The following is a 25,766-nucleotide window of genomic DNA, read 5'->3' on the forward strand; positions in this document are numbered from 1 at the left end:
GTCTAAAGAGTATCAGAAGATGAACTTTCGTTGGGGGATTAGTGGGGAATGCAGAGGCAAACTGTGTGTACACAACTCTCTAGTATCAGTAATTTGGGATTTACAACACATCCTGTTTTCTAGTCTAAGGTGTTTCATCCAATTCTTTGAATCATTTTGACTAGATTATTACTTCTAACAAACCACCCAAGGAGCACAACTCTCTGTTCTTCCCCCATTGCTGTATTCCATATAGGAGCTAAAAGTTTTCGTTTTTTCCATAAACGTTTGGGACATAAATGTTACTGGTGCTGGGGGCTGCCCTGTGCCTGTCTAGGTAGAACAGGAGTGAACCAAGCAAGATTTGAGCACAGGGTTCAAATGCAGCATGAGGGGCTCTTTGTGCCTTTAGAAGCTAAAGGGTATTCAACACAGTAGGGCTGCAGTCCAATGAAGTGTGGGTATGGACATTGAAATCCATACAACTTTTAGGCATCACAGATTTTTTTTTTCTTTCATCCTTTGCAGCCATTTAAAAAATATCCATTTTTATCTCGTAGCCAGTTCAAAACAGGCAGTGGGTAGCTATAACGAGCTGACCTACTCTGTAGTGTTGCTTATCAAGATTGTAAGTAAGGCTCTGGAATGATTCGAGAAGGAAAGTGATTATATTAAGTGCCACTGAAAAGGAAAAAATGTAAGCATTGGGATTAGATTGAAGAGAAACAGCGTAGTCCTAGGCATGCCCAGACCTGCTTCACTTTGCAGGCAGTCCTAGGAATGACTGAGCTGTCTTTCTGTAACATAGCTTGAATACCAAAGCGTTGGAGTCATGACACTGTGTATTGAGAGAAATGCATGATTAGTGACTGAAGTATAGACTCAGGCACAGGGTTCGAAGTCAGCATGAAGGGAGGGCTAGCTGAAGGACTGTGGAAGTCATCTGCCCTCTTTGTGCCTGTAGAAGCTAAAGACTCCTTAGGTTTGTTATGAGAATTAAATATATAAATAAATAAAAGATGCTTAGAAATAAAGTGTGCTAATGACAAAAAGATGTTAGATACTATCCTGATTATCAATATAAACATCAATGATAACAATTCAACCCAAGGGGAAAGGACCCATGTAAGTGTTTGGTAAAACTCATCCAACACAGGGTTTTCAAAAAAATGTTTGAGCTACTTGTTGATTTAGATATGATTGTAAGGAATGGTACAGAGACATTAATGTACAATACAGGTTGTCCAATTTCCCTCAGTAGAAATATCTTTCATAACTATACAACATCCCAATTAAAAAATCAACACTGGCATGTTCCAGATTTTAAACAGGTTTCACATGTGTGTGTACGTGTGTGTGTACGTGTGTACGTGTGTGTGTGTGTGTGTGTGTGTGTGTGTGTGTGTGTGTGTGTGGTGGTGGTGGATTTTCTAAATATATTGTTTAACAGACGCATCAGATAGATGGGTCATCAATTCAGTATTACAGATGTCGTTTGAAGGCTGTTGTTTACATCTATATAGATCACAAAATTGAGTAATGCCACCAATATGGAGAGAGTGGCTGCCTGATGGAAACTCAACCACCAGGACCTGCTGGTCTCCTTTAATTCCTCTGCCTTTCTTCACCCTCAAAGTTTTATTCAATATAAAGGAACTAAGATAGCTGAGAAGGGAAGTTAAAGAAAATAACCAAAACATAAGTTCGTACCCTCCACTTCAACCCTTTAGAGATACGATGAAGGCTTACTTCTTTAAAATTTAGATTCTGAAAAAGGTTTTGCCATCACACCAAGGGGCCTTTGAGTCTGGATTCTTCTTCACTCCAAGTGGGCAAGGTGATTTGATCCACAAGGACAGAGAAGGCCCTGCACACCTGCTGGGCTCTACCATACAGCTCCATGTCCATCAAAGGCTGCAGACCTGAAACCAACACAGAGAGAAGGCATTTAGGAAAAGACTATCTTGGATCCTGAAGATCTATGTGGCTACAGCTCTGGCTCACAGAGAAGAATCAGATTCCATCTTCCATTCATTCCTGAAGATGCTGCCCTTTCCCTCAACAGAGAAGATACTTAACTTACTATGCTGGAACTACAGTTCCATCCCAGCTGCTGGAATAAACTTGTGAAATCAGAAGCCTACTCCAGAGGGTTGTCATAGAAATGCCATTGTATCATAATGTCCTAAAGACTGTTGAACCACCTTGCTCACCACTCCCCAACACAAGAGTGGGTCCAGCCTATGAATCTGCTTCTGAATATCCAGGTGACTCTGGAGCAGCTGACTAGAGAGAATATGGCTATATTCTGAGACCACCTCCCTGCAGCTAGTAGTAGAGACTCCGTCAGAAAGCCACGACTAGTCAAAATGCAGAGAATACAGTTGTGAGGAGCCCAGCCTAATGGATACATGATATAGTACAACCCCTATCTATACCTTAGGCTCAAAGAACATCAAGGAAAAGTAAAATTGTGAGAGACAGAGGATCAGAACATTTGTTGTATAATGGTGTCTTCTATATATGACAGAGAAGTGCATCCATGGAATCGCAACAATATGGCCGCCTTGTTTAAGACCTGAGCAATGGCAGCGCCAGCTAAAATGCCAGTGTGCATGGGGGAAATCTCATGGGGCCCCACCTCCAGATGAAGAGCTTCAAGCAATTAATGACTACTGACTGAGCAAGGGAGACTCAGTCTTCCCCAGGGATGAGCCCCCTAACTGGTTATCAAATATCAACTGGTCAATCCCATACATACAAAACCATACACATACAGGAACACTATATGGAGTTAGTGGGATGTGCTTATACATTTGTTCTTGTAATATATAGTAACATTAATAATTAAAGAAAAAGAGGCCATGAATCTGAGGGGGGAGGGGCTGGAAGTGGTTATGGAAGGGATCAGAGAGATGAGACAAATTAATTTAATTTTAAAAAGGTTTTAGTGTTTTCCCACGATCTGTTGTGTTGTAAAACTAACAGAACTTGGCAGCTGTTGTTTAAAACTTTGATGTGTATAATCTTTAAAACAAAAGCTTTTATTTTTAAGAAATCTGTTCTTATTTACATTTAAACATCCCCTAACATGTTGAAGAAGTAAAGACACATACGTGTAGATAATTTTTAAAAACAAAATATCCTAAACTGTCAAGAATGACTATCTGTAAGAAACAGTGTGAGTGGTGGCCATGCTAATTAACTCACTTTTAGAAAAGTCCTGTTATTTGGCATTTTAATTTACAGTCAACACAGGACATGACAAGTTCATAGAATGAAGACTCAGAAAATCCTTCTGCTAGTGTCATGGCTCAATTGCAGCCATATCGACACTATTTCCTGTGGGATACAAGATTATTATTATTATTATTATTATTATTATTCATTATTCTATAAATCGTCTTCCACTGCTCCAGACATACAAGAACCTGGAACAAAGCATTCCAATTGCCTGACTACAGCCAACATTAACCAGCATGGTTAAAAAGAGTAATTTAAAATTATATCTATTGAATTGTTGACATTTTTAGTTGTTTGTGGATATGTGTGTGCATGCATGTATTTATGCACACATGTGTATGTACACACATGTGAGTCTGTGCATGCATGTGTGAGTATGCACCTCAGCACACATGTAGGACAGTGGACAACCTGTAGGATTCAGTTCTTTCCTTCCACCAGGTTCCAGGGATGGGATTCAGACCATAAGTCTAGGTGGCAGGCTTGTTGACTTCATTAACCATCTTCCCCCATCCCCAATGAAAACTTTCATAGAGTGATTCAGAAACAGGACAGCAGTACCCACTTCATACTCAAGAGGTTGTTTTTCTTGTTCTTGTAAGCTCCTTCAAAAATATGTTTTAAAAATTGCTAAAGATATGACTCAAGAATCCAGTCCTCTCCCCTCTCCTTGCTCTATACTTGTAACACACACACACACACACACACACACACACACACACACACACACACATTCCACACGGTCGTACACATGTGTGCATGCATGCCCACACATGCACATACATATGTACATGTTCACACACATACAATGTGGGTACATCTATGTACACATAACCATGCACACACACACACACACACACACACACACACACACACACACACCAAGTAATTGGTTATGTACTTAGGTAAAAATGTGTGTGTGAGTGTTGAAGTAATATAGCATATAGATTAGAAACTGATCGTCTAGAGGAAATTACAATACCAAAACTATTTAGTTAAACATAATTTAAATCAGGAATGTGCTAGAAGACTATCAGAATGGTAGATGTAGAGACTAGAAACTATTGAACCATCTGGTCTATGATTATTCTTCTGGAATAAATTCTGAGATACTGAGTCCCTGTTCTTCTGATGGCATTCAAGACAAGCAAGTGGGTAAACGCTCCATTTCAGTATGTTGGGTATTCTATATTCCTCTTTAACATATTTATTTTCACCAAGTGGCTTTTGGGCTATAATAGTTTTGGCTGATAGTGTTATTTTTCTTTGAACATTTTGAATGCACCAGAGGGTTTATCTCTAGCTTGAGAAGTGTGTTTATGGTGTCACATGTGTCATTTTTGCCAGGTTCATAGTTTTGTTTTGTATTTGACTTCTGATGGTTTGATTATAATGTGTCTTGTCTTGTCCTGGGCTCCTGTGAGTTCTTCTAATTTGGGGTCTTCGGGACCTCATTGTAGCATTCTGTTGTCTTTCCAATACTTTATGTCTGGAGCCATTGTTTCTTTGGATATGCTTTCTGGTCCTCTATTCTGCACCTAGAATGTATGTAACAGATACCGTGGTCTGTTCTGCAGCATCAGTGGTCTGTTCTGTGGCATAAGTGGTCTGTCTGCTCCACAGCATCCCACACTGCTCTTGGGGTTTCTTCGCTCTTCACTTTCCTCATCCAACTAACTTTGGTGCTCTGTCGTTGACCTTGCTGAAGCTCTGTTCAGCTTGATTTTGTTTTCCATTGAATGCTTCCACTGAATTTTTTCTTTTCTTTTTTGAATTTCAAATTATCTGTTTCATCCAACACACTTTGCTTTTTGTCAAAATTTGATTCATCAATTGCCTGATTTCATCGACCATCTGACCGGCAATTTACAAACACTTTAAGTTGCTTTAGGTTATCATACAAAGTGGTGGGTTTCATTAGAAATCTTTATATAGGTGGCATTAAACTTTGTTGCTATTTATTCCCTTCTCTGCTTCCCTTCCTCTGCCACTCTCCACCATGGCCCCACCCGCTCGATCGTCCCCTTTCTTGCCTCAGATAGTCCTCCCCTCCTTCTTAGATTGTCCTCCCCCCCTTCTCACATGTGTTCTATTGTCTGGTGATCATTTTGATTCCTCTGCCAGCTGACTGATACTATTTCTTCTTTTTGAGGGTTCACTTCTGGAGCTCTGACTTGTTACTTTGACAGGACCAGGTTTCTCATATTCTGCCTCTCCATGCTAGTAACCACGCAGCCAAAAAGGAAACAAAACAAAACAAAAACAAACACACACCCCACAACTTCTCCTACTCTTCATTCAGTTTTATACAAGCTCTTCCTGTAATCTCATGGAAAGCCCCAGTAACAAATTCATAATATGTGTTAGGAATTTCTCAAATTTTCCTTTTAGTCCAAGCTTCTGTTTTTGTTGTTAAAAACCCTGGATGTAAGATACAAGTTGCAAAACACATGAAACTCAAGAAGAACGAAGACCAAAGTGTAGACACTCTGCCCCTTCTTAGAATTGGGAACAAACACCCATGGAAGGAGACAAAGTTTGGAGCTGAAATGAAAGGATGGACCATCTAGAGATTGCCGCACCCGGGGATCCATCCCATAATCAGCCTCCAAACGCAGACACCATTGCATATGCCAGCAAGATTTTGCTGAAAGGACCCTGATATAGCTGTCTTTTGTGAGGCTATGCCAGTGCCTGGCAAACACAGAAGTGGATGCTCACAGTCAGCTATTGGATGGAACACAGGGCCCCAATGGAGGAGCTAGAGAAAGTACCCAAGGAGCTAAAGGGGTCTGCAACCCTATAGGTGGAACAACAATATACCCCCCGGAGCTCGTGTCTCTAGCTGCATATGTATCAGAAGATGGCCTAGTCGGCCATCATTGGGAAGAGAGGCCCCTTGGTCTTGCAAACTTTATATGCCTCAGTACAGGGGAACACCAGGGCCAACAAGGGGGAATGGGTGGGTAGGGGAGTGGGAGGGAGGGTATGGGGGGGCTTTTGGGATAGCATTTGAAATGTAAATGAAGAAAATACCTAATTTTAAAAAAAAAATGTAGCAAAAAAAAAAAAAAAAAGAATCAAACCAGAACCTCAGAGAAAGCAGCCAGTGCTCTTAACTGCTGAGCTATCTCTCCATATCCATAAAACTATATCTTTCAAGGTGGTGTTCCATCCATGTCTTCTCCAGAAAGCTGGCTTCAACTACTTTACTAAGCTTTGGACATCAATTAAGACCAAAACAGACATTTTACTAATATTGGTTTAGACACCTTCTTAATACTTTCACAAAGTTTCAGTTATGTTACTTGTATTTCTGACCATCTGATTCAAACAATAAAGATTTCCTTCGATGATTAAAAAAAACCTGGATATGTAAAATGTAAAGATAATTCCCTTCACTCTTGCATGACAGATTTTCTTTAAGTCCCTGCAACTACTAACAACAAAAAAAGTAGTGCTCATACTTCTATTGAAAGCATCTTAGAAGTGTACTAATGAGACGATAATTGGAAATAGATGATATTTTGGTACTTCAAATTGTTTAAAAAATAAATAATTCTAATTGCATACTATGTATTATGTCATTTGAATTTAGAAATACTCTTGACTTTTATGATTTCCCTTCCAATGATACAACGATACTTGTATAAACACATATGAATAAATTTGTATGAGAGATCTTGAGAATATCTTTTAAATATGCACCAATCCTTTATTGTTACTTGTTCAACCAGATCTTAGAAGAGTTAGTGTTGAACTGTACCTAGTTACATTGTTACCTAGTCAAACTGATTTCCTTCAGAGCAGGAATGTGGGATTGGTGTTGTACTCAGCCTCATGTTTCCTACTGCCTGTGAGAAAGGAGCAGCCTTGGCAAGTGCTGTCATGTTGGCCTGCTGCATTTTTGCTTTCCAGCCAAACTCTCCTGTTCCAGCTGCACAGCGTCTGTCTTCCCTGCTCACAGCTGAGACAGACAGTGGCAAGTGGAGGGCAAAGCAATGAGCCAGAGGAAAAGGATTTACCAGATGTGTGTGGGGAACTCTACTCTCAAGCGGAAAGAAATAACAAATGAGATCATAAAACCAGAGGTTAGATGGTTTTTCCTTTTACCATAAGAAGAGAATATTAAACAATTCTTCAAATCTAATTCGCTTTTTGAAAGTTTTAACCTAATTCATTTGCTACTAACTTTCAACATTCAGAATTTAAAGAGGTTTGGGGACCTCCCTCTACATAACTCTCTCTTTCTCTCTCTCTCTCTCTCTCTCTCTCTCTCTCTCTCTCTCTCTCTCTCTTTCACTCTCCTTCCTTCCTCTGTCTATGTGTCTCTTTCTCTCCCTCCCTCTCTTCCTCCCTCCCTCCTCCCCTCTCTTTCAATTAAACTCCCATGATCTCTGGAAATCTCATTATCTTAGATATTGATACTGAACGATTCTATTCAGCTAATATAAATAGTGGACTCAAAATGCTCACCATATTTTCTGTTTCAATGACCTTAAGCTTCAAAGCAATATAAGGGTCATCTTCATTTACAAAATGTGGTAGTTTCTTAACAAAACTGTCATCTAAAAAGGCAGTCAACTCCCGGGCTAATTGCCATACTAGATGAATTTAGTGACCCTCTGTCTAGGCAAATTTTAGATTATTACATTCCAATAGTAGGTATTTTTAACTTTTAATAACAATTCTGTTTTTAAAAGAACAGTAAAATGATGAGAATCTTTTTGCCAATAACTTATTTTAGCTCAGTTTAATTTAGCTGCATTTCTCACATGTTCGTGGGTTTGGTTATCATACATCTGGCTGTTTGACTTTAGTGTAATTTTGGTAAGTCTGTATAGATAATGTATAGGTTATGGAGGATATTTTTATGTAATCCATACTACTAATGGTGAGGTGGAGTTTAAGAAAAAGATTATATCCACACCAGATTGAAACAATATCCTTATTATTAAATAAACTTAAACAACAGGTTATGGGGATGGGCACAGTGTTTGCATAACATGCCTAGGGCTCCAGTTGATCTTCCACACTCTATCAGTTGGCAATGATGGCACATACCTGTAATCCTAGCCCTGAGTAAATAGAGGACAGAGAACCAGAAATTCAAGGTTATGTTTTGATACATAGCAAGTTTTATGCCAGTCTGGGCTACATAAGACCCTATCTCAAAACAAACAAGCAAGCAAGCAAAAAACCCTTCAGAAATACTTGAGTGGGTAGACACACAATGAGAAATAGTAGCCATGCAGGTAACACACATCCTCATGTCTCATGTGCATACATCCTCATGCCCCCTATGCACACATCCTCATTCCCCCTATGCACACATCCTCATGCCTCATGTGCACACATCCTCATGCCTCATGTGCACACATCCTTATGCCCCATATGCACACATCCTCATGCCCCATATGCACACATCCTCATGCCCCATATGCACACATCCTCATGCCCCATATGCACACATCCTCATGCCCCATATGCACACATCCTCATGCCCCATATGCACACATCCTCATGCCCCATATGCACACATCCTCATGCCCCATATGCACACATCCTCATGCCTTATGTGCACACATCCTCATGCCTTATGTGCACACATCCTCATGCCCCATATGCACACATCCTCATGCCCCATATGCACACATCCTCATGCCTCATATGCACACATCCTCATGCCTTATGTGCACACATCCTCATGCCTCATGTGCACACATCTTCATGCCCCATATGCACTCATCCTCATGCCTCATGTGCACACATCCTCATGCGTTATGTGCACACATCCTCATGCCTCATGTGCACACACCCTTATGCCTGGGGTGCACACATCCTCATGCCTCATGTGCACACATCCTCATGCCTTATGTGCACACATCCTCATGCCTCATGTGCACACATCCTCATGCCTCATGTGCACACATCCTCATGCCCCATATGCACACATCCTCATGCCCCATATGCACACATCCTCATGCCTTATGTGCACACATCCTCATGCCTCATGTGCACACATCCTCATGCCTCATGTGCACACATCCTCATGCCTTATGTGCACACATCCTCATGCCCCATGTGCACACATCCTCATGCCTGGTGTGCACACATCCTTATGCCTGGTGTGCACACATCCTTGTGCCTGGTGTGCACACATCCTCATGCCCCCTATGCACACATCCTCATGCCTGGTGTGCACACATCCTCATGCCCCCTATGCACACATCCTCATGTCCCATATGCACACATCCTCATGCCTTATGTACACACATCCTCATGCCTCATGTGCACACATCCTCATGCCTCATGTGCACACATCCTCATGCCCCATGTGCACACATCCTCATGCCTAGTGTGCACACATCCTCATGCCTGGTGTGCACACATCCTCATGCCTGGTGTGCACACATCCTCATGCCTTATGTGCACACATCCTCATGCCTCATGTGCACACATCCTCATGCCTAGTGTGCACACATCCTCATGTCTCATGCTTAAGGAACACAAAGATGACTAATATAGAAAAAAAGATAATAAATTTAAATCTCTAAAATATTAATGTTTTTGGGGGGTTGAGGTGGTTGGTCAGTGTGTAAAGGTATGTACTGCACAAACAGGAAGACCTTAGTTCAGATCCCTAGCACCCACATAAAAATCTAGGCCTGGCTCCACAGAGGCCTAAGCCTAGCAAAGTGGCAGTGAAAGGAAATAGTTCTTTCAGCAGAACAGGCCTAATTAGCACTTGTTGGACACCAGCCTACCTCGAGGCTCAGTGAGAAACCCTGCCTGGAGGGAATAGGTAAATAGTGATGGAGTAGGGTGCAAATGTCTTCTCTGGTCTCCACAAGTGTCTGCAGGCACACCTACCACCAACAAGCTACATGCGTATATTTCACATGCATAAGAAAATTAGTATTTTTTGAATCATAAAAATATTTATATAATAATGCACATTTCCTGTAAAAACATCTCCATGGTTCTACTGTAAGTGGAAACAGGTGACATTTTGAGAATTAAAAGTACTTTCTAAAAGCTTAGGCAATTTCTAATTACACATTGCACATTATCATATTATATAAACTTAGTAATGCACTTATTCTTCTATGATTTTCTTTTAAATTTTATAATATTCTTTTAATGGTATAATAATGATAACTACATATAAACATAGTTATATACACAAACACTGATAAAGTCACTTAAATATGCATTAACCTTTTACCCTTAGGTAAGAAACTGGACAAATGTTAAGATACAATACTGAACCACTCTATGAGCAATCTAAAGTAGACACTGTAGTGACTACATTTGTGAGGGCTGACCCAATAAAAAGGTTTAGAATTCCACAGCTTTCATCAGCTTACTTGGAAAACAAAAAGCAAGGTAAAGATGTCACAAACTAAAATCTTTTCAACAAAGCCCAATTGGCCAGTGACATTTTCCTGAAAAGGTGAAGGGGATGTGACTTTTTTTTTGAATCCTCATCATGATCCCAAGGATGCTTAGGCAGAACCAGAGCATGAGGTTTTTGTGTTGGTTTCCATTGACTAGACTCTACCAAGTTCTGTATAAAGTTGATATTATCATGTGCCTAGATTATAGCTCTCCAACTGTCATGGGCTGAATTGTGACCCTCAAAGCCTCAAGTTTATAAAGTTTTAATCCCAGAACCTCAGAATATGACATATTTAGAGACAGGGTATTTAAAGAGATTATTTATAATATTAAATGATGGACTCAGTGGGATATGTGTGTGTGTGTAAGACATTTAAGTTAAAATAATGTCACCGGGTAGCCTTATTCAAATATGACTGCTGAATGTAAACCACGCAGACATGGGTAGAAGATGACAATCAGTGAATGAAAGGAAGAGATCTCAGAAGAAGCCAGTGCTCAGACACCTTGAGTTCTGGCTTGTGGCCTCCAGGACAGAGGAAAATCATCCTTTGCCCCCTTTTCCCCTGTACTGCTCCCCTTCATGCCCCTCCCCTCCCTCTTTCCTTTATTTTCTTTTTTATCTTTTTCCTTTTCTTTTTAAAAATTCTTCTTTACTTATTTTTTTCCTTTTTGTTTGCATTCCCTACTCTTGCTGTGTAGCATATATAGATAACGTAACTGGGTTGAGAAGACTTCTCCCAGTGCAGAAACACACACTGATACCATTTTCGTTCTCCTACAAGTCTCCAGATCTTACAGATTTTCTATTGAGAGACTGTTAATCACAATATATATTATTATATATATTATATATAATATATATTATATGTAATATATAATATATATTATATGTAATATATAATATATATTATATATTATATTATATATATGTATATATATATATATGAAAGAAGATGGTGTGACTACAAAACAGAGTCATAGTAGAGTACCAAAAACCTTGATAACTTAGCAATGAGTTATGACTGATGATGTACAACTTAGAACAGAGAAACCATACTCTATCACACTAAGACAGAAGCATTATTGTCCTCATTTTAAAATGGCAGGATTGGGCCACTCAGGTATACATGATTTAAGATTACTAACAACAATTGCACTTTCAAAACAGTAAAAATTTACCATGTGCAAGATGCTATTGTAATGTCTCAAATGACTGATGATAACCTTTAGTGTTCATGGTGATCTTATTAATTAGCCAATGCCAGGGATTGAATCTGAACACTGAGTAATATTATGAAGGTCAGCATTTTAACAAGCAGCCTGAGTTCCTGGCCATCACCCTCTCTTGGCTCTGAAAGTCTTACCTGACCAGGACTCCTTAAGGATAGGTAGACTTCTGTGAATTCAAGGCTATCTTGGTCTATATAGGCAGTTCCAGGCCAACCAGGGCTACATTCTGAGACCCTGTCTCAACAAACAAACAAACAAACAAACAAACACAATGAACCAACTTAAACAACAAAATCCAAAGTGCTCCTTACCTGTTGGCGAGTCTAGGTCAAAGGCATCCAGGAGTCGGGGCAACAGTGCTTGTAGCTCCTCATCTTCCAGGTTGTTCCTCTTTTCACTGCAGCTCTCCATCTCTTTCCCTGCTGAAAGTGTTTGAGCAGGGATCTTTACTTCAGTAGGAGGAATCTGGAGAGTGTCCTGCTGGTGAGCAGATGGGGAACTATGGACTTTGCTCAGCATCTTTTGTGGGTGATTTTGTTTCCTAGTGCTTTGCAAAATGATCTCTTGTGGTTCAGAGTCTGGTAGAGCTTTCCCTGAACTTGCTTGACATTTGTGCTTTCTGTCCACCTTGGCAGAGTTAGGAAGCAGTTCCCATTCTGGACCATCCCTAGTGACCCTCTTGATGTGGGAAGAGTCACCTCCTCTCCGTATGCCATCATCTGGTAAAGAATGGAAAATCTTGGATGCTGTGGTTTGAGGAGAAGAAGAAGGATGGAGTGGCTGCAACATTGCCTGGGTAAAGAAAGAAAATTTTTTTTTAGAAAGAAATTACTTACTTTTCCCACAAATGCATTACAGTTCAACACCCCAACTACACTGGTTTCATGTTTTGTTTTTGTTTGTTTGGTTTTGTTGTTGTTTGCTTTCTACTCTTGATATTTCAATAATTTTATTTTATGCTGTTACTTCAGTATAAATTTAAAAGTGTATAAGACTGGGACTTGCTCAGATTGTAAAATGTTTTAGGAATAACTCCAAGGAATTTGGAAAGATGTCTAATTCTGAGTATGTCTGGCTCTAAAGGTGTCATAGGACTTTCTAAAAACATACACTCATGTTGATTGACATGCCCAAACTATTACAGTAAAACATGCTCCTAATGGTTGGCTTCAGAGGTATGTTATGAGGGACTTCATGAGAAGCTGGAGGTACAAGATTCTTGGGATGTGTTCCACTGTTTTCAAGTTTGGGCCCAGGGTCCTCAGGAACCTAGAGATTCTTGTAGGAGTCATATTTCCTACTTATTCTTTGAATTATATGTCTATTATACTGACATGTACATGGATGGTTCATAGCCAGCAACAGTAAGTGTAGACAATGCTGCCTCACGTAGAACCCAGATAGGAGCCTATCATATGCTACCAGTTAAAAAATAGACCCCTTCTGCTGGTCCACCTAGACCAGCTGACATAGTTGAGGGGTGCATATGATTCCCAGAGCCCGACTGTCTGGCTTTTTAGCCTTGCTCCTGGGTTTGGAGGAACCTTGAGGGACCCCAAGAAAATCCTTGTGGAAACCTTCAGGGGCACCAAAACTAACCAGCTTGGAACTACGCCTGACCACCCATCCTAGTTGGATCTGCTAGTCACCCCAGCTGGGTCTGAATGGGACACAACCTGCAGAGAACAGAACACCTGGGACACAGAGTGGGGTCTGCCTGAGGCATAGCCAGCAGAGTCTGGTACCCTGACCTCCATTGTCTGGCCCATGCCTCCCACCACCTTGCTGAGAAGTCCTGCAGCCATCAGGATCACCCAGCCAAAACCAAGGAAAACCAGATGCCTAAAGGACAGTGTAAAAACACAAGCAAAAAGACCAGTAATATGGCACCACCAGAGTCCAGCTATCCTGCTACAAGACCTGGACATCCTAATGAAACTGAAGCACAAGAAGACGATCTTAAATCCAATCATATAAAGATGATAGAGGCAATTAAAGAGGAAATGAATAAATTCCTTATGGAAATATTGGAAAATATATTCAAACAGGAAGAGGCATTAAAACAGGAAGCAAATATTAAGAAAATACAACCAAACAGGTGAATGATATAAACAAAACTGTCCAAAATCTGAAAAGGGAAATGGGAGAAATAAACAAAACACAAACTAAGGCAATCCTGGAGATGGAAAAACCTAAGAAAGACAACAGGAATCACAGATGTAAGCATCACTAACAGAATACAGGAGATGGAAGAGAATCTCAGGTGTAGAAGATGCAATAGAAAAAAAAAAAATCAACGAACGCATCAGTCAAAGAAAACGTAAAAATCTAGTCATATCACAAAGATCCAGGAAATTTGGGACACTATGAAAAGACCAAACCTAAGAATAATAGGAGGAGGAGGAGGAGAATGAGGAGGAAGAGGAGGAGGAGAAAAAGAACAAGAAGGAGGAAGAAGAGAGGGAGAAAGGGAAGGGGAGGAGGAGGAAGGGAGAGGGAGGAGAGAAGGAGGGGAAGAGAAAAAGAGGAGGAGGAGGAGGAGGAGGAGGAGGAAGAGGAGGAGGAAGAAGAAGGAGTCCCTGTTCAAAGGCCCCAAAAACATCTTCAACAAAATCATAGAAGAAAATTTCCCTAACCTAAGGAAAGATATGCCTATAAAGGTACAAGAAACCTACAGAATATCAGATTGGACCAGGAAAGAAAATATTCCTGTAACATATTAATCAAAATACCAATTATACAGAACAAAGCAAGAATTTTAAAAGCAGCAAGAGAAAAAGGCCAAGTAACATATAAAGGCCAACCTATCAGAATTACACCCAATTTCTCATCTGAGATTAAAGCTATAAAGCTAGAAGAGCCTGGGCAGAGGTCTTGCAGATGTTAAGAGATTCAGACTACTATTCCCACAAAATTTCAGTCACCATAAATGAGAAACCAAGTTATTCCAGGACAAAACCAAACAATAGCTATGCATTAACCAAGACCTATAGCGGATAACTCTGACCCAATGAGGCTAACTATACTCAAGAAAACAAAATAAATAAATAATTTTACACTATTAAAACCAATAGAAGAGAAACACACACTCTCAACCACCACCAACATCAAAATAACAGGAAGTAACAGTCATTAATATCTCTTAACATCAATGGACTCAATTCCCCAGTAAAAAGACACAGGTTAACAGAATGGATGGGTAAACAGAATCTATCATTCTGCTGCATACAAGAAACACATCTTAGCAAGAACAATAGTCATTACCTCAGTTTAAAGGGCTGGCAAAAGGTTTTCTAAGCAAATGGACTCAAAAAAAAAAAACCAAGCTAGAGTAGCCATTTTATTTTTTATTTTGTTTTGGTTTTTCGAGACAGGGTTTCTCTGTATAGCCCTGGCTGTCCTGGAACTCACTCTGTAGACTCAGAAATCTGCCTGCCTCTGCCTCCCAAGTGCTGGCATTAAAGGCATGCACCACAACTTCCCGGTTTTATTTATTTTATTTTTGGGGCCATTTTAATAAAATAGACTTCCAGCTGAAAGAATTCAAAAGAGACAGGGAAGGACACTTTATATTCATCAAAGGAAAAACCCACCAGGGGAACTTTTCAATTCTGAACATCTATACCCCAAATGGAAGGGCATCTACATTTGTAAATGAAGCATGACTAAAGCTTAAATCATATATTGAACTCCACATTTTAATAGTGGCAGATCTCAAAACCCTACTCTCACCAATGGTGAGATCATCAAGACAGAAACTAAACATAAAAGTAATGAAACTAACTAGAGGTTATGATTCAAATGAACCTAACAGATATCTATAGAACATTTCACCCAAAACCAAAAGAACATACCTTCTCAACACTTCACTGAATCTTCTCCAAAACTGACAATACAATTGATCACAAAGCAAACCTCAACAGATACAAGATGATAGAAATAACCCTACGCATCTTATCAGATCACCATGGATTAAAGCTGGACTTCAACAATAACAGAAAGCCTACATATTCATGGAAACTGAACAAATCTCTACTCAATCAAATCACTGGGTCAGGGAAGACATAAAGAAATTAAAGACTTCCTAGAATTCAATGGAAATGAGGGTACAACATACCCAAACTTATGCCCAAAAGGACATCAAACTTATGGGACACTATGAAAGCAGTGCTAAGAGGAAAGTTCATAGCACTAAGTGCCCTCATAAGCAAATTGTAAATTTCTCATGCTAACAAATTAAAAGTATATCTTAAGGCTCTAGGGGAAAAAAAGAATCAAACATATCCAGGAGTAGTAGATGGCAGAAAATAATCAAACTCAGGGCTGAAGTCAATCAATTAAAAACAAACAGAACAATACAAAGAATTAACAAAACCAAGAGCTGGTTCTTTGAGAAAGATCAACAAGATAAATTCTTTGCCATACTAACTAAAAGACAAAGAGTCAGCACCCAAATTAACAAAATCAAGAATGAAAAGTGAGACATAAGAACAGACACTGGGGAAATTCCAGGAATCATTAGGTCTTCCTACAAAAGGCTATACTCTACAAAATTGGAAAATCTAAATGAAAGGATGATTTTTCTAGACAAATACCAATTACAAAAGCTAAATCAAGATCATGTAAACCATCTGAATAGTCCAATAACCCCTAAGAAAATAGAATCAGCCATTAAAAATCCCCAAACAAACAAATAAATAAACAAACAAAACCCCCAAAACCCTGGGCCAGATGGTTTTAGTGCAGAATTCTATCAGAGTTTCAAAAGAAAGCTAATATAAATACTACTCAAACTATTCCACAAATAGAAACAGAAAGAACACTGACAAACTCATTCTATGAGACCATAGCCACCCTGACACCTAAACCACACAAAGATTCAACAAAGAATTTCAGACCAATTTCCCTTAGGAAGATTGATGTAGAAATACCCAATAAAATACTTACAAACTGAATCCAAGAACACATGAAAAATGTCATCCATTGTGATCAAGTAGGCTTCATCTCACCAATGCAGGGATGGCTCAATATACAAAAATCCATCAGTGTAATCCACCATATAAACAAATTGAAAGAAAAAACAACAATCGAAGCAGCTTTATTCATAATCTGGGAAGCAACCCAGATGTCTATCAACCAAAGAATGGATATAACAGAAAATGTGTTATATTTCTACAATGGAATACTATTCAGCTATTTTAAAAAGGACATCATGAATTTCACAGGGAAATAGATGGAACCAGAAAATATCATTGGGAGTGAGGTAACCCAGACCCAAACGACATATATGCTTGATTCCCACTTAGAAGGGGGAACAGAATAGTCATGGGAGGCAGAGGGAAGGAGAGACCTGGGTGGGAGAGGGGAGGTCGAGGGGAGGGTGAGGGGAATGGGGGCAGGATCAGGCACTGGGAGAGATAGGAGAGAAGCCTAGAGGGCCAGGAGAATGAATAGAAAAAAGCAGCTGCTGAAGGTGGGTGGTAGGGAGTGGATCTCTATGAAGTCCTAGATACCCAGGGTGATGGAGGCTCCCAGGAGTCAATAGGGGTGACCTTAATCAAAAAGCCCAACAGTAGGGATATGGAACCTGAAGAGACCACCTCTAGTAGCCATACAGGACCCCCAGTGGAGGGATGGGGACACTAACTTAACAGTGGAGGGATGGGGACACTAACTTAACAGTGGAGGGATGGGGACACTAACTTACCTACAAAACTTTGACCCCAAATTGGTCCCATCTAAAAGTAATTCAGGGGCAAAGATGGAGCAGGGAGTGAAGGAATGGCCAACCAGTGATTGTCGATTTGGAGACCAATCCTACGGGCAAGCACCAAACCCTCAAACTACTAGTGATGCTATGTTGTGTTTGCAGAGGGCTGCCTAGCATAGTAGCCTTCTGAGAGGCTCTCCACAGCAACTGACTGAGACAGATGCAGATTCCCACAGACAAACTTTGGGCAGAGGTGAGGGACCCCTATGGAGGAGTTAGGGGAAGGACTGAAGGTCATAGGAAGACCAACAGTGTCAACTAACCTGGATGCCTGGGAGTTCCCAGAGACTGAGAAAGCAACCCAAGAGCATACAGGGACTGATCTGAGGCCCCTAGTGTATATGTAGCAGAGGGCTGCCTTGTCTGGGCTCAGTGGTACAGGATGTGCCTAATCCTGCAGAGACTTGATGCACCATGGTGGGGGGATAGCTAAGGAGGGCTCCCCTCTCAGAGGCAAAGGCGGTGAGGGAGGAACTCTATAAGGGGGCACCAGAAGCAGGGGAGCATTTTATTTTTAGCTTTTTGTTTTTGGTTTTTGTTTTTTGTTTTTCGAGACAGGGTTTCTCTGTGTAGCCCTGGCTGTCCTGGAACTCACTTTTGTAGACCAGGTTGGCCTCGATCTCAGAAATCCACCTGCCTCTGCCTCCCAAGTGCTGGGATTAAAGGCGTGCGCCACAACCGCCCAGCTGCAGGGGAGCATTTGTAATGTAAGTAAGTAAGTAAGTTAGTTAGTTAGTAAGTAAGTAAGTAAGTAAGTAAGTAAGTAAGTAAGTAAGTAAGTGAATGAATGAATGAATGAATGAACTTAACTCAATATCTGCTGGCATAGCGAAAGTTCCAAATTTTCTTAATGAATGGAAAGCACCCAAATAGTATTTCAGATGCATCCTGAAACACAGGCACTGCCTCTCCTGCCAGGGAAAGACTGACGGATTATGTTAGACTGGAACATTAGGCAATATTTTTCTGGGGGGAAAGAAGGAAAATGAACTTGACACTGCAGAGAAAATGATTAACTTTGTGGTCATTTATAACAGCCAAGGTTTCAAGCGATAATTAAAATTTTAGAGAGCTTGTATCTGCCAGAGTTGAGCAAGATAGCTTTTCAATTCTTAAATTTTTTTTCTCTGACAACAACTGGTAAAACTGAATGTGAGATTTTTTTTCTTCTTATCTTTCTTTCTCTAAAAAAACCACAAAACTATTGTATAACGAAATTGGCAAGCTCCAGGAGCCTCAGCATAGCTCAGTGAGTCAATATTCACCACGTGGCCAATATATATTACAAAATGAAACATGGATAGTCCTACGCAGAGAGCAGCTAGAACACTGGGGTTTTAATAAAGTCGAGTATGAAACAAACACGGTCTTAGATTTCATAATGCATCTACCCTTTCAAAAACAATTGCTTTTTATGTTTGATGTTGTATCAGTGGATAAGACCTTAGTTATGTGAAAGGCTACAGAAAGATTTCTTTCTTTCTTTCTTCTTCTTCTTCTTCTTCTTTTTTTTTTTTAAACTGCACCTTTATGCAAGACTGGATTTCTTCACACAACTTAAACCTATCCTAATAGATTCCTTACAGCAAGGAAAGTTCAGCTTTCATTAAGTCCCACATTATAGAGGTTTAACAAAGCACACAAGTCATTGACACTCTTCCAGGCTCTATAACCATCCAGTTATTGCTTGAAAATAATATACACATATATATACACATATATATACATACACATATACAGGTACAATATGTACATATATGCATGTATTATATATGTGTGTGTGTTTATCAATTTCATATCAGTTAATGAGTATGTTTTTGAAATATTTCTCAGTCTTTGTTGTTATTGGCAGGATAAAATAGCAACAGATATGACCTACAGAGGTAAAGCATCCTAGGGAAGTCCTCAACACCAGCTAAGGGATCGAAGGCTAAATGCTATACGGGAGCACTTTGTTCTACTGTTTCCTCTGTGTAGCAAGACTGCTGTCGGGAAGAGTATACAGCATGGTGGGTAGAAGTGGGAGCAGATTTGGGGAGATGGAGGGGAATGGAGGGGAAGAGGCTGGTCCAAGTGATGTGTGAGGCTTGGGAAGCAGCCCTTCTTTGGCCAGGACAGGGGATACTTGATGTTAGACTTCCAGGTAGTCCAGGTAGACAGTAGCTCTCACATTTGTACCTGTAGGTCTCGTCTCATCTGCTGTAGCTTGGTCCATAGGTTATCTTGGTTGGTTGTGAGCTCCCGAATCTTTGTTTCAAATCTGCAGTTCTGTTCTTCCTGTAAGGCATATGTGCCTTGCAATTTCTGCTTGTACCTATGTAACTGTTTCCTAAGGAGCCTGAAAAGGAAGCAGGTTTGGGTAAGAACCTTGGAGTGTCACACCTACCGCGTCCTGGAGAGCTTTGCAGGTCCTCCTGGTGTACAGCCTGTGCCTTGACTACCATTTCACTCCATCAACACCCCTTGCTGCTGTTTCTCAGTGGGTAGATAGCCTTTGTGTTCATTACATGTGCCTTTCAACTAAATATTTTACCAGCTTTAACCCTCTTCAGAGAACTCGCCAGGCCTGTTGGATTCCCTTTGACAACATGGTTTAGCACTGACCTACATTACACATCACCCTTGTTTATTACTGGGTCTAGGGAAGGCAATTCACTTGGCATTCAGACTACAGAGGAGATGTACAGTCCTCGAACACAGATCTGTTCGTTTACACTCTTCCCTCGAGTCTTTTGCTTTTTGAGGTTATTGCCCCAGTCTCCTCCTTGCAATCTATGCGAACAGGTTACACTTTCAACAAGGCTTTCCTTACTTCTCCATTACCTCCCTGCAAGACAGAACTCCAGCCTCCTCCCTGGAGGAGATGTCTAGATGTTTCTCCTCTTGATTTTTCTGTATAGTTTTTTCTCTATGTCCAATTGCTATCAAATTCGGTGAGGTGAGATCTAGTCTCCAGCCTTAATTTCTGAGCTTACATACACATATACTTCCAGTTTTGCTTATATATTATTAATTTACTTCTCGGAACCTTATTTTCCAATTCTGGAAACTCCATTTTATCACCAATTTCCCTGATGCTGTCACAGAGTCAGTGTACAGTTAACATGGCCTCGTTCTTTGACCAGTCCTGTTGGCATTTTAATAACATTTAAGGTGAACATTTAAGATGTCATTCTTCCATATCAGAGCTTTTAAAATTCCTAAGTGTCATAACACCTGAAAAAGGTCTTGAAATAAAGTTTGGGATCTCACATAAAGCACCTTTAAAATAGTCACCTTTAAACCTTTAGTCACAAGGAAGCCTGATCCAAAAATCGTAATTAGAGTTGGAATGTCAAGCATTTTATATGGTGGGTTTTTCAGAAAGGAGTCAGTCCAGAGGTTATAGAACTCGGAGTGCAGCATTCTCAGAAGTGTGTAGACAGGCTGTCAATAGCATGGTACTGTGTTTCACTAATCACAACAATCTCTCTTTTTGTCCCATGTAGTCCAAACCATACATGCTTCCGTCCTCTTTGGCTTATCCCCCCACATTTAGACAGCTGACGTATCCTCGTTCTTCAGAAGCCCGGGGAAACCAAGCCAAGCCTTATCAGAGCCAGTTTTCTTTCTCTATTTTTGTTTGTTTGTTTGATTGATTTTGTTTTGCTTTGTTTTGTTTAACAAGATCTCGCCATGTAGCAGCCTAGAACTCCCTAAGCAAACCAGGTTGGCTTTGCTCTCTGCTGTTTCCTCTATTGCATTTGAAGTCAAATTTGCCATTTTTATCCTTAACTTTTTTGTTTATTTGTTTGTTTGTATTGTTTTGTTTTTCGAGACAGGGTTTCTCTGGCTGTCCTAGAATTCACTCTGTAGACCAGACTGGCCTCAAACTCACAGAAATCCACCTGTCTCTGTTTCAAGTGCTGCAACACCATACCTGGCAAGAATTTTTATTTTATATTACATTAGTGTGTGTGTGTGTGTGTGTGTGTGTGTGTGTGTGTGCCCTGTGTGTGCACATATGACACGGTGAGCATGTGAAAGTCAGAGAACAACTTGCAGGAGTCAGCTCTCTCCTTCCAACATGTGGGTCCTAGGGATCAAAGTCAGATCAGCATGCAAGTGTGGCAAGAGTATTGTCAATTGAGACATCTACACACCCCTCTTACCCCTTCTTTCAAGGAATGACCTTAGGTGATCAAGGGTAAAACTGCACTGTACCCAGCTAGATGATGTTCCTTCTGCCTAACTACTCACTCAGCCTTATGTTGTTGTTGTTATTTGTTTGTTTTGTTTTTTAACTTCACATTGATGGGAGTTTCATTTTTTTCTATAGACATGTCTCTATAAAAGCTCAGGGCAGAGCTCCTGGCTTATCTCAGCTGCTCAGTCACATATCCACATGAGGCTCCTGTCTTCTGGGATGTCTACATGTGGCTCGTACCTTCTTTCCCTGAGCAGAGTGTTGAGAGAGTCACGAGTCCTCCACAGCTCATTCTTAATGTTGACTATGGTCTAGAGAAGCAAGAAAGTGGGAAAATGATTTTTTAGTTTGAACTTAAGCACATTTAAAAAATTGTCATACGAGCACAATGATGATGTACGGTAATGGTATACTTTTTTTTTTCAAAATACAATACAGTATCTTACAAACTGGCTGATGTTTGGATTTATGTCCAAGAACAATGATGCAAATATTAATTTATGAAAAGTATAGGCATTCAGCCTAATTCACAAAGTTAATTATATATTAATATTAATATGTTATAATATGTTCATATGTATTAATATATAATATTAAAGTGTAAAGGGTAAATTACAACAGCTTTCTATCCCCATTAGCTGCTTCTCTGAAGGGCTACTTCCAGAGTCATCCACAGAACATAGTTTGATCCCTTTTTGTCTTTGATCTAAGCGCCTTACTTTTTCCTTCAATGCTCTACTTCATCTTTCCCCATTGTCTCCTTAACTGGGCATCTACTGACAGCCATTACTTCCTTTAGAAGTCGCCGTCTTTTGAATGAATGATGGTGGCTCTACTGTTCTTTAGGATTTCCTCACAGTCCTTTATCATGTCACCTTCTGCTTCCTGAGCTGCCACATATGAATTTCTGTTGACTCAACTCAGCTTGGGCCAAGCTCTGGGATCCAGTACAGAGACCCCTCCCATGGCTCCCACCCACCTGGGTAAGACATGGATTTCTCCAGTTTTACATTTCCAGGCAACCAAGGCTTTACTCTGAAGCCTCCTCTCCTCTTGGCAAATGACCTAGAGAGGGCCTGGGCCCAGAGGACCACTGTTCAGATGACCAAAGGTGGGTCTGGGGACAGGAACCATGGAAAGAGGAGAATGAGCTAGGTACGCATGTGCAGTCACCTTTCTTGTTGGTGTAGACTCTCTGTTGCTTCTGAATGACAGGCCCTGTTATTTTCACTTAAATATTCAAGCACAGCTTTTAAGTAATGACCTTTATATTATCAATGTAAAAAACTGTGCACATTTTTGCATCCATATTACCATATGTTACATTTTTCTGTAATTGACAAAAATTTTAGGTTTTTGTATGTAAATATACAATGATGTTCACAGGCTAGATACCATTAAAGAACATAAAATATTTTTTTGATTTTAAAAACTTTTATTATTAATTAATTTTGTATTTATCACAGAGAGTGGGGCTTGTGTATACATGGTGCCTGTGTGGAGCTCAGAAGGCAGGCTCCTGGGATGGAACTCAGGCTGTCTAGCTTATATGGCAAGTACCTTGACCCACTAAGTTCTTTTCCAGGCTCCTAAGATTGTTTTTAACTGTTTAAAATTAGATGCAGTAAATAAAACTGTGTGCCTTTCTTGTACAGGTGTGAAAGGTTTTGGGGTTGTCAATTTGAGATAGTTAGACCTACTTTTACATATATACACACCTGCTCACACACAAGTATAGAGAAAAAGGACTGCAAAGATCTACCCCAAACAGGTTACCCTGGGGAGCTAGGGACAAAGTTCCTATGGCTGAAAAGAGCTAAGTTTTATGTATAGTATTTTAAATGTCAGAATCCCATCTTGCTTGTACTAATAAAAACATTAGTACCAGAAATGCACTACAGGCATAAGATCAGATGGAGAAAGTACAAATGAGAACAAGCTAAGAAGGGAGGAAGACATGCAGGCCTCTTTTAATCCCCATCAGGGAAAAAATACGTCACTGTTAAAGCGTGAAGTGAGCCTGTATAGAAGCCAGTGCAGTTTCTCCAGAAGCTCACCCGGAGCAGGGAACAGGGTAGAAGCAGGGAACAGGGTAGAAGCAGGGAACAAGGCAGCTGTTTCCTAGTTCTCACACATGCGCAACCAGCTTTCTATGTGTCCACAGGGGAGCTAGCTGGGTGCCACCATGAGGTGTGGCTGCCTCTGATTCCTTGATGGTTCCTCAGAACACCTGGGTCCAAGCCTCTCTGCCCTGTGGATACACCGCTCTCTCTAGGCATGGTTCTCTTTAGCACAGCTGTCTTGGGGAAACTAATCTCCCTTGATTAGTAAACGTATTAAAAAGTGAGATAAATGATCACCCCCTGATGGCCCCCTGAAGGTTAGACTGCATCAATGATGAACACTTTGTTATTCTTCTAGAAGAATAATTATTTCACAGCAGCATAAAAAATAACAAAAAAAATTGGAAGAAATAGGCAGGTGGTAATATATGGAATAGAGTTGTATTTATGTTAAGTAAGTAAGTCCCAGACATCTGACACATTTTCACCTCCCACATTTGTAATAACAGTAAATCCAAGAACAATCACAATAATAGGGCTGAAAGGAAGTTTTAGGAGATGATGGACAGATGTTGAACATTTCATGGCCAGGATGGTGGTCTTGGTTTCATGGGCATATATACCTGTCCCTACACTCCACTCCACGGTGCTACAAATTAAATATGTGCCACTTTTAATATGTCAATCATACTTCAATAGAGTAGCTGGAAAATAAAAGAGAGACTCTTGCTATATAGTACTCAGATAAGTATCATAAAGCCAGAATAGCAAGTGATGTCTCATGTAAACACACGATAAGAAGCAACTGAATTGAGCAGGAAACAAGATAGCACATCCTAAAATCATGGAAATTCTAGTTTGTGTCAACAATGATACAGAGATTAACAAGGGAGGGGGCATTTAAACAAAACAAAACAAAACAAAACAAAACAAGAGTAGGAAATTATTGTCATTCATCATTAATCAAAATAAAATCCTGATAGATTTAAAATTTTAATATCAAGTTAAAGCATGTTAAAAATAAAATGCACTTAAGGAATCATTTGATTTTTCTGCCAGAGAGCTAAAACTACAAGAAACTACAAAAAAAAAATCTATAAAGCAAATTACTCTATTCAAAATACGGAAGGGAGCAAGGTTTGCTTCTGCTAAACTGAAAGAGGCAAAGTTTAACATATCAAAGTGAGACTCCAGGAGAGGGGTGGGGAAAGGGGAGTGACAAAATATAATGCCTTCTAAAGTTTGGGGGTGGGGAGGCGGAATTTTGTTTTACTCAAGTTGAGAAAAATAAAGGTAAGTGAAATTATATTTTACTTTCTTGTAAATTGGCAGAATGAAAATGTGGCAATAGTTAATCTTAGTTTTAGCCAGGTTCCAGTGAGCTAGGAGTTGGGTTTGCTGGGTGTGTGATCTGGTATAACTTTCTGAAAGGCAATTTTGTAATAAGCATGACAAACCTTAAACATATTTTCAATGACCTTTTTTGGTAATCCTACTTTAGAAATGTATTGTAGGGAGACAATGGGGTAAACTGTACACAAAGAATAATGAAAGGAAGTTTTAAAAGTAAATTTTAAATTACAGTAAAAATTGGAAGCAACCTAAATGTCAAAAAAATGAGTTAAATGAATAGCATTCTGTCTATTTAAATAACTATGCAGATGTTTTTTGAGGAATCCTGACAATGGAAAAATGTTCACAATATAATTTACATTGACACTTTGACAGTTTAATCAGTACATCTCAAAGTATGATCTAAATGAAAATATTCAAAGGGAGTGAAGCTTATTGAAATGTTAATGATGCGTACACACAGATTATTTTCAGTTTTTTACTTATTTTTCCAAATTTTATGTAATAACTGTATAGTGCAGGGAGGGGGTGGGCAGGG

General features: G+C 39.9%; 1 protein-coding gene across 1 annotated transcript in view; it reads right to left on the bottom strand.

Moving 5' to 3' along the window:
* Positions 1 to 1,600: 1,600 nt before the first annotated feature.
* The window catches only part of Dytn (dystrotelin), a 64,077-nt gene continuing 39,911 nt past the window's right edge, over positions 1,601 to 25,766 (bottom strand). The window contains exons 12-15 of the mRNA NM_001081658.1: positions 22,053 to 22,123; positions 19,805 to 19,964; positions 12,168 to 12,648; positions 1,601 to 1,901 (exon numbers count right to left, since the gene is read on the bottom strand). Of these exons, the coding sequence (NP_001075127.1) occupies positions 1,765 to 1,901; positions 12,168 to 12,648; positions 19,805 to 19,964; positions 22,053 to 22,123 (849 nt within the window). The 3' untranslated portion in view covers positions 1,601 to 1,764. The remainder of the gene's footprint in view (positions 1,902 to 12,167; positions 12,649 to 19,804; positions 19,965 to 22,052; positions 22,124 to 25,766) is intronic.

The sequence above is a fragment of the Mus musculus genome, chromosome 1, assembly GCF_000001635.26.
Source record: "Mus musculus strain C57BL/6J chromosome 1, GRCm38.p6 C57BL/6J".
Classification (NCBI taxonomy): domain Eukaryota; kingdom Metazoa; phylum Chordata; class Mammalia; order Rodentia; family Muridae; genus Mus; species Mus musculus.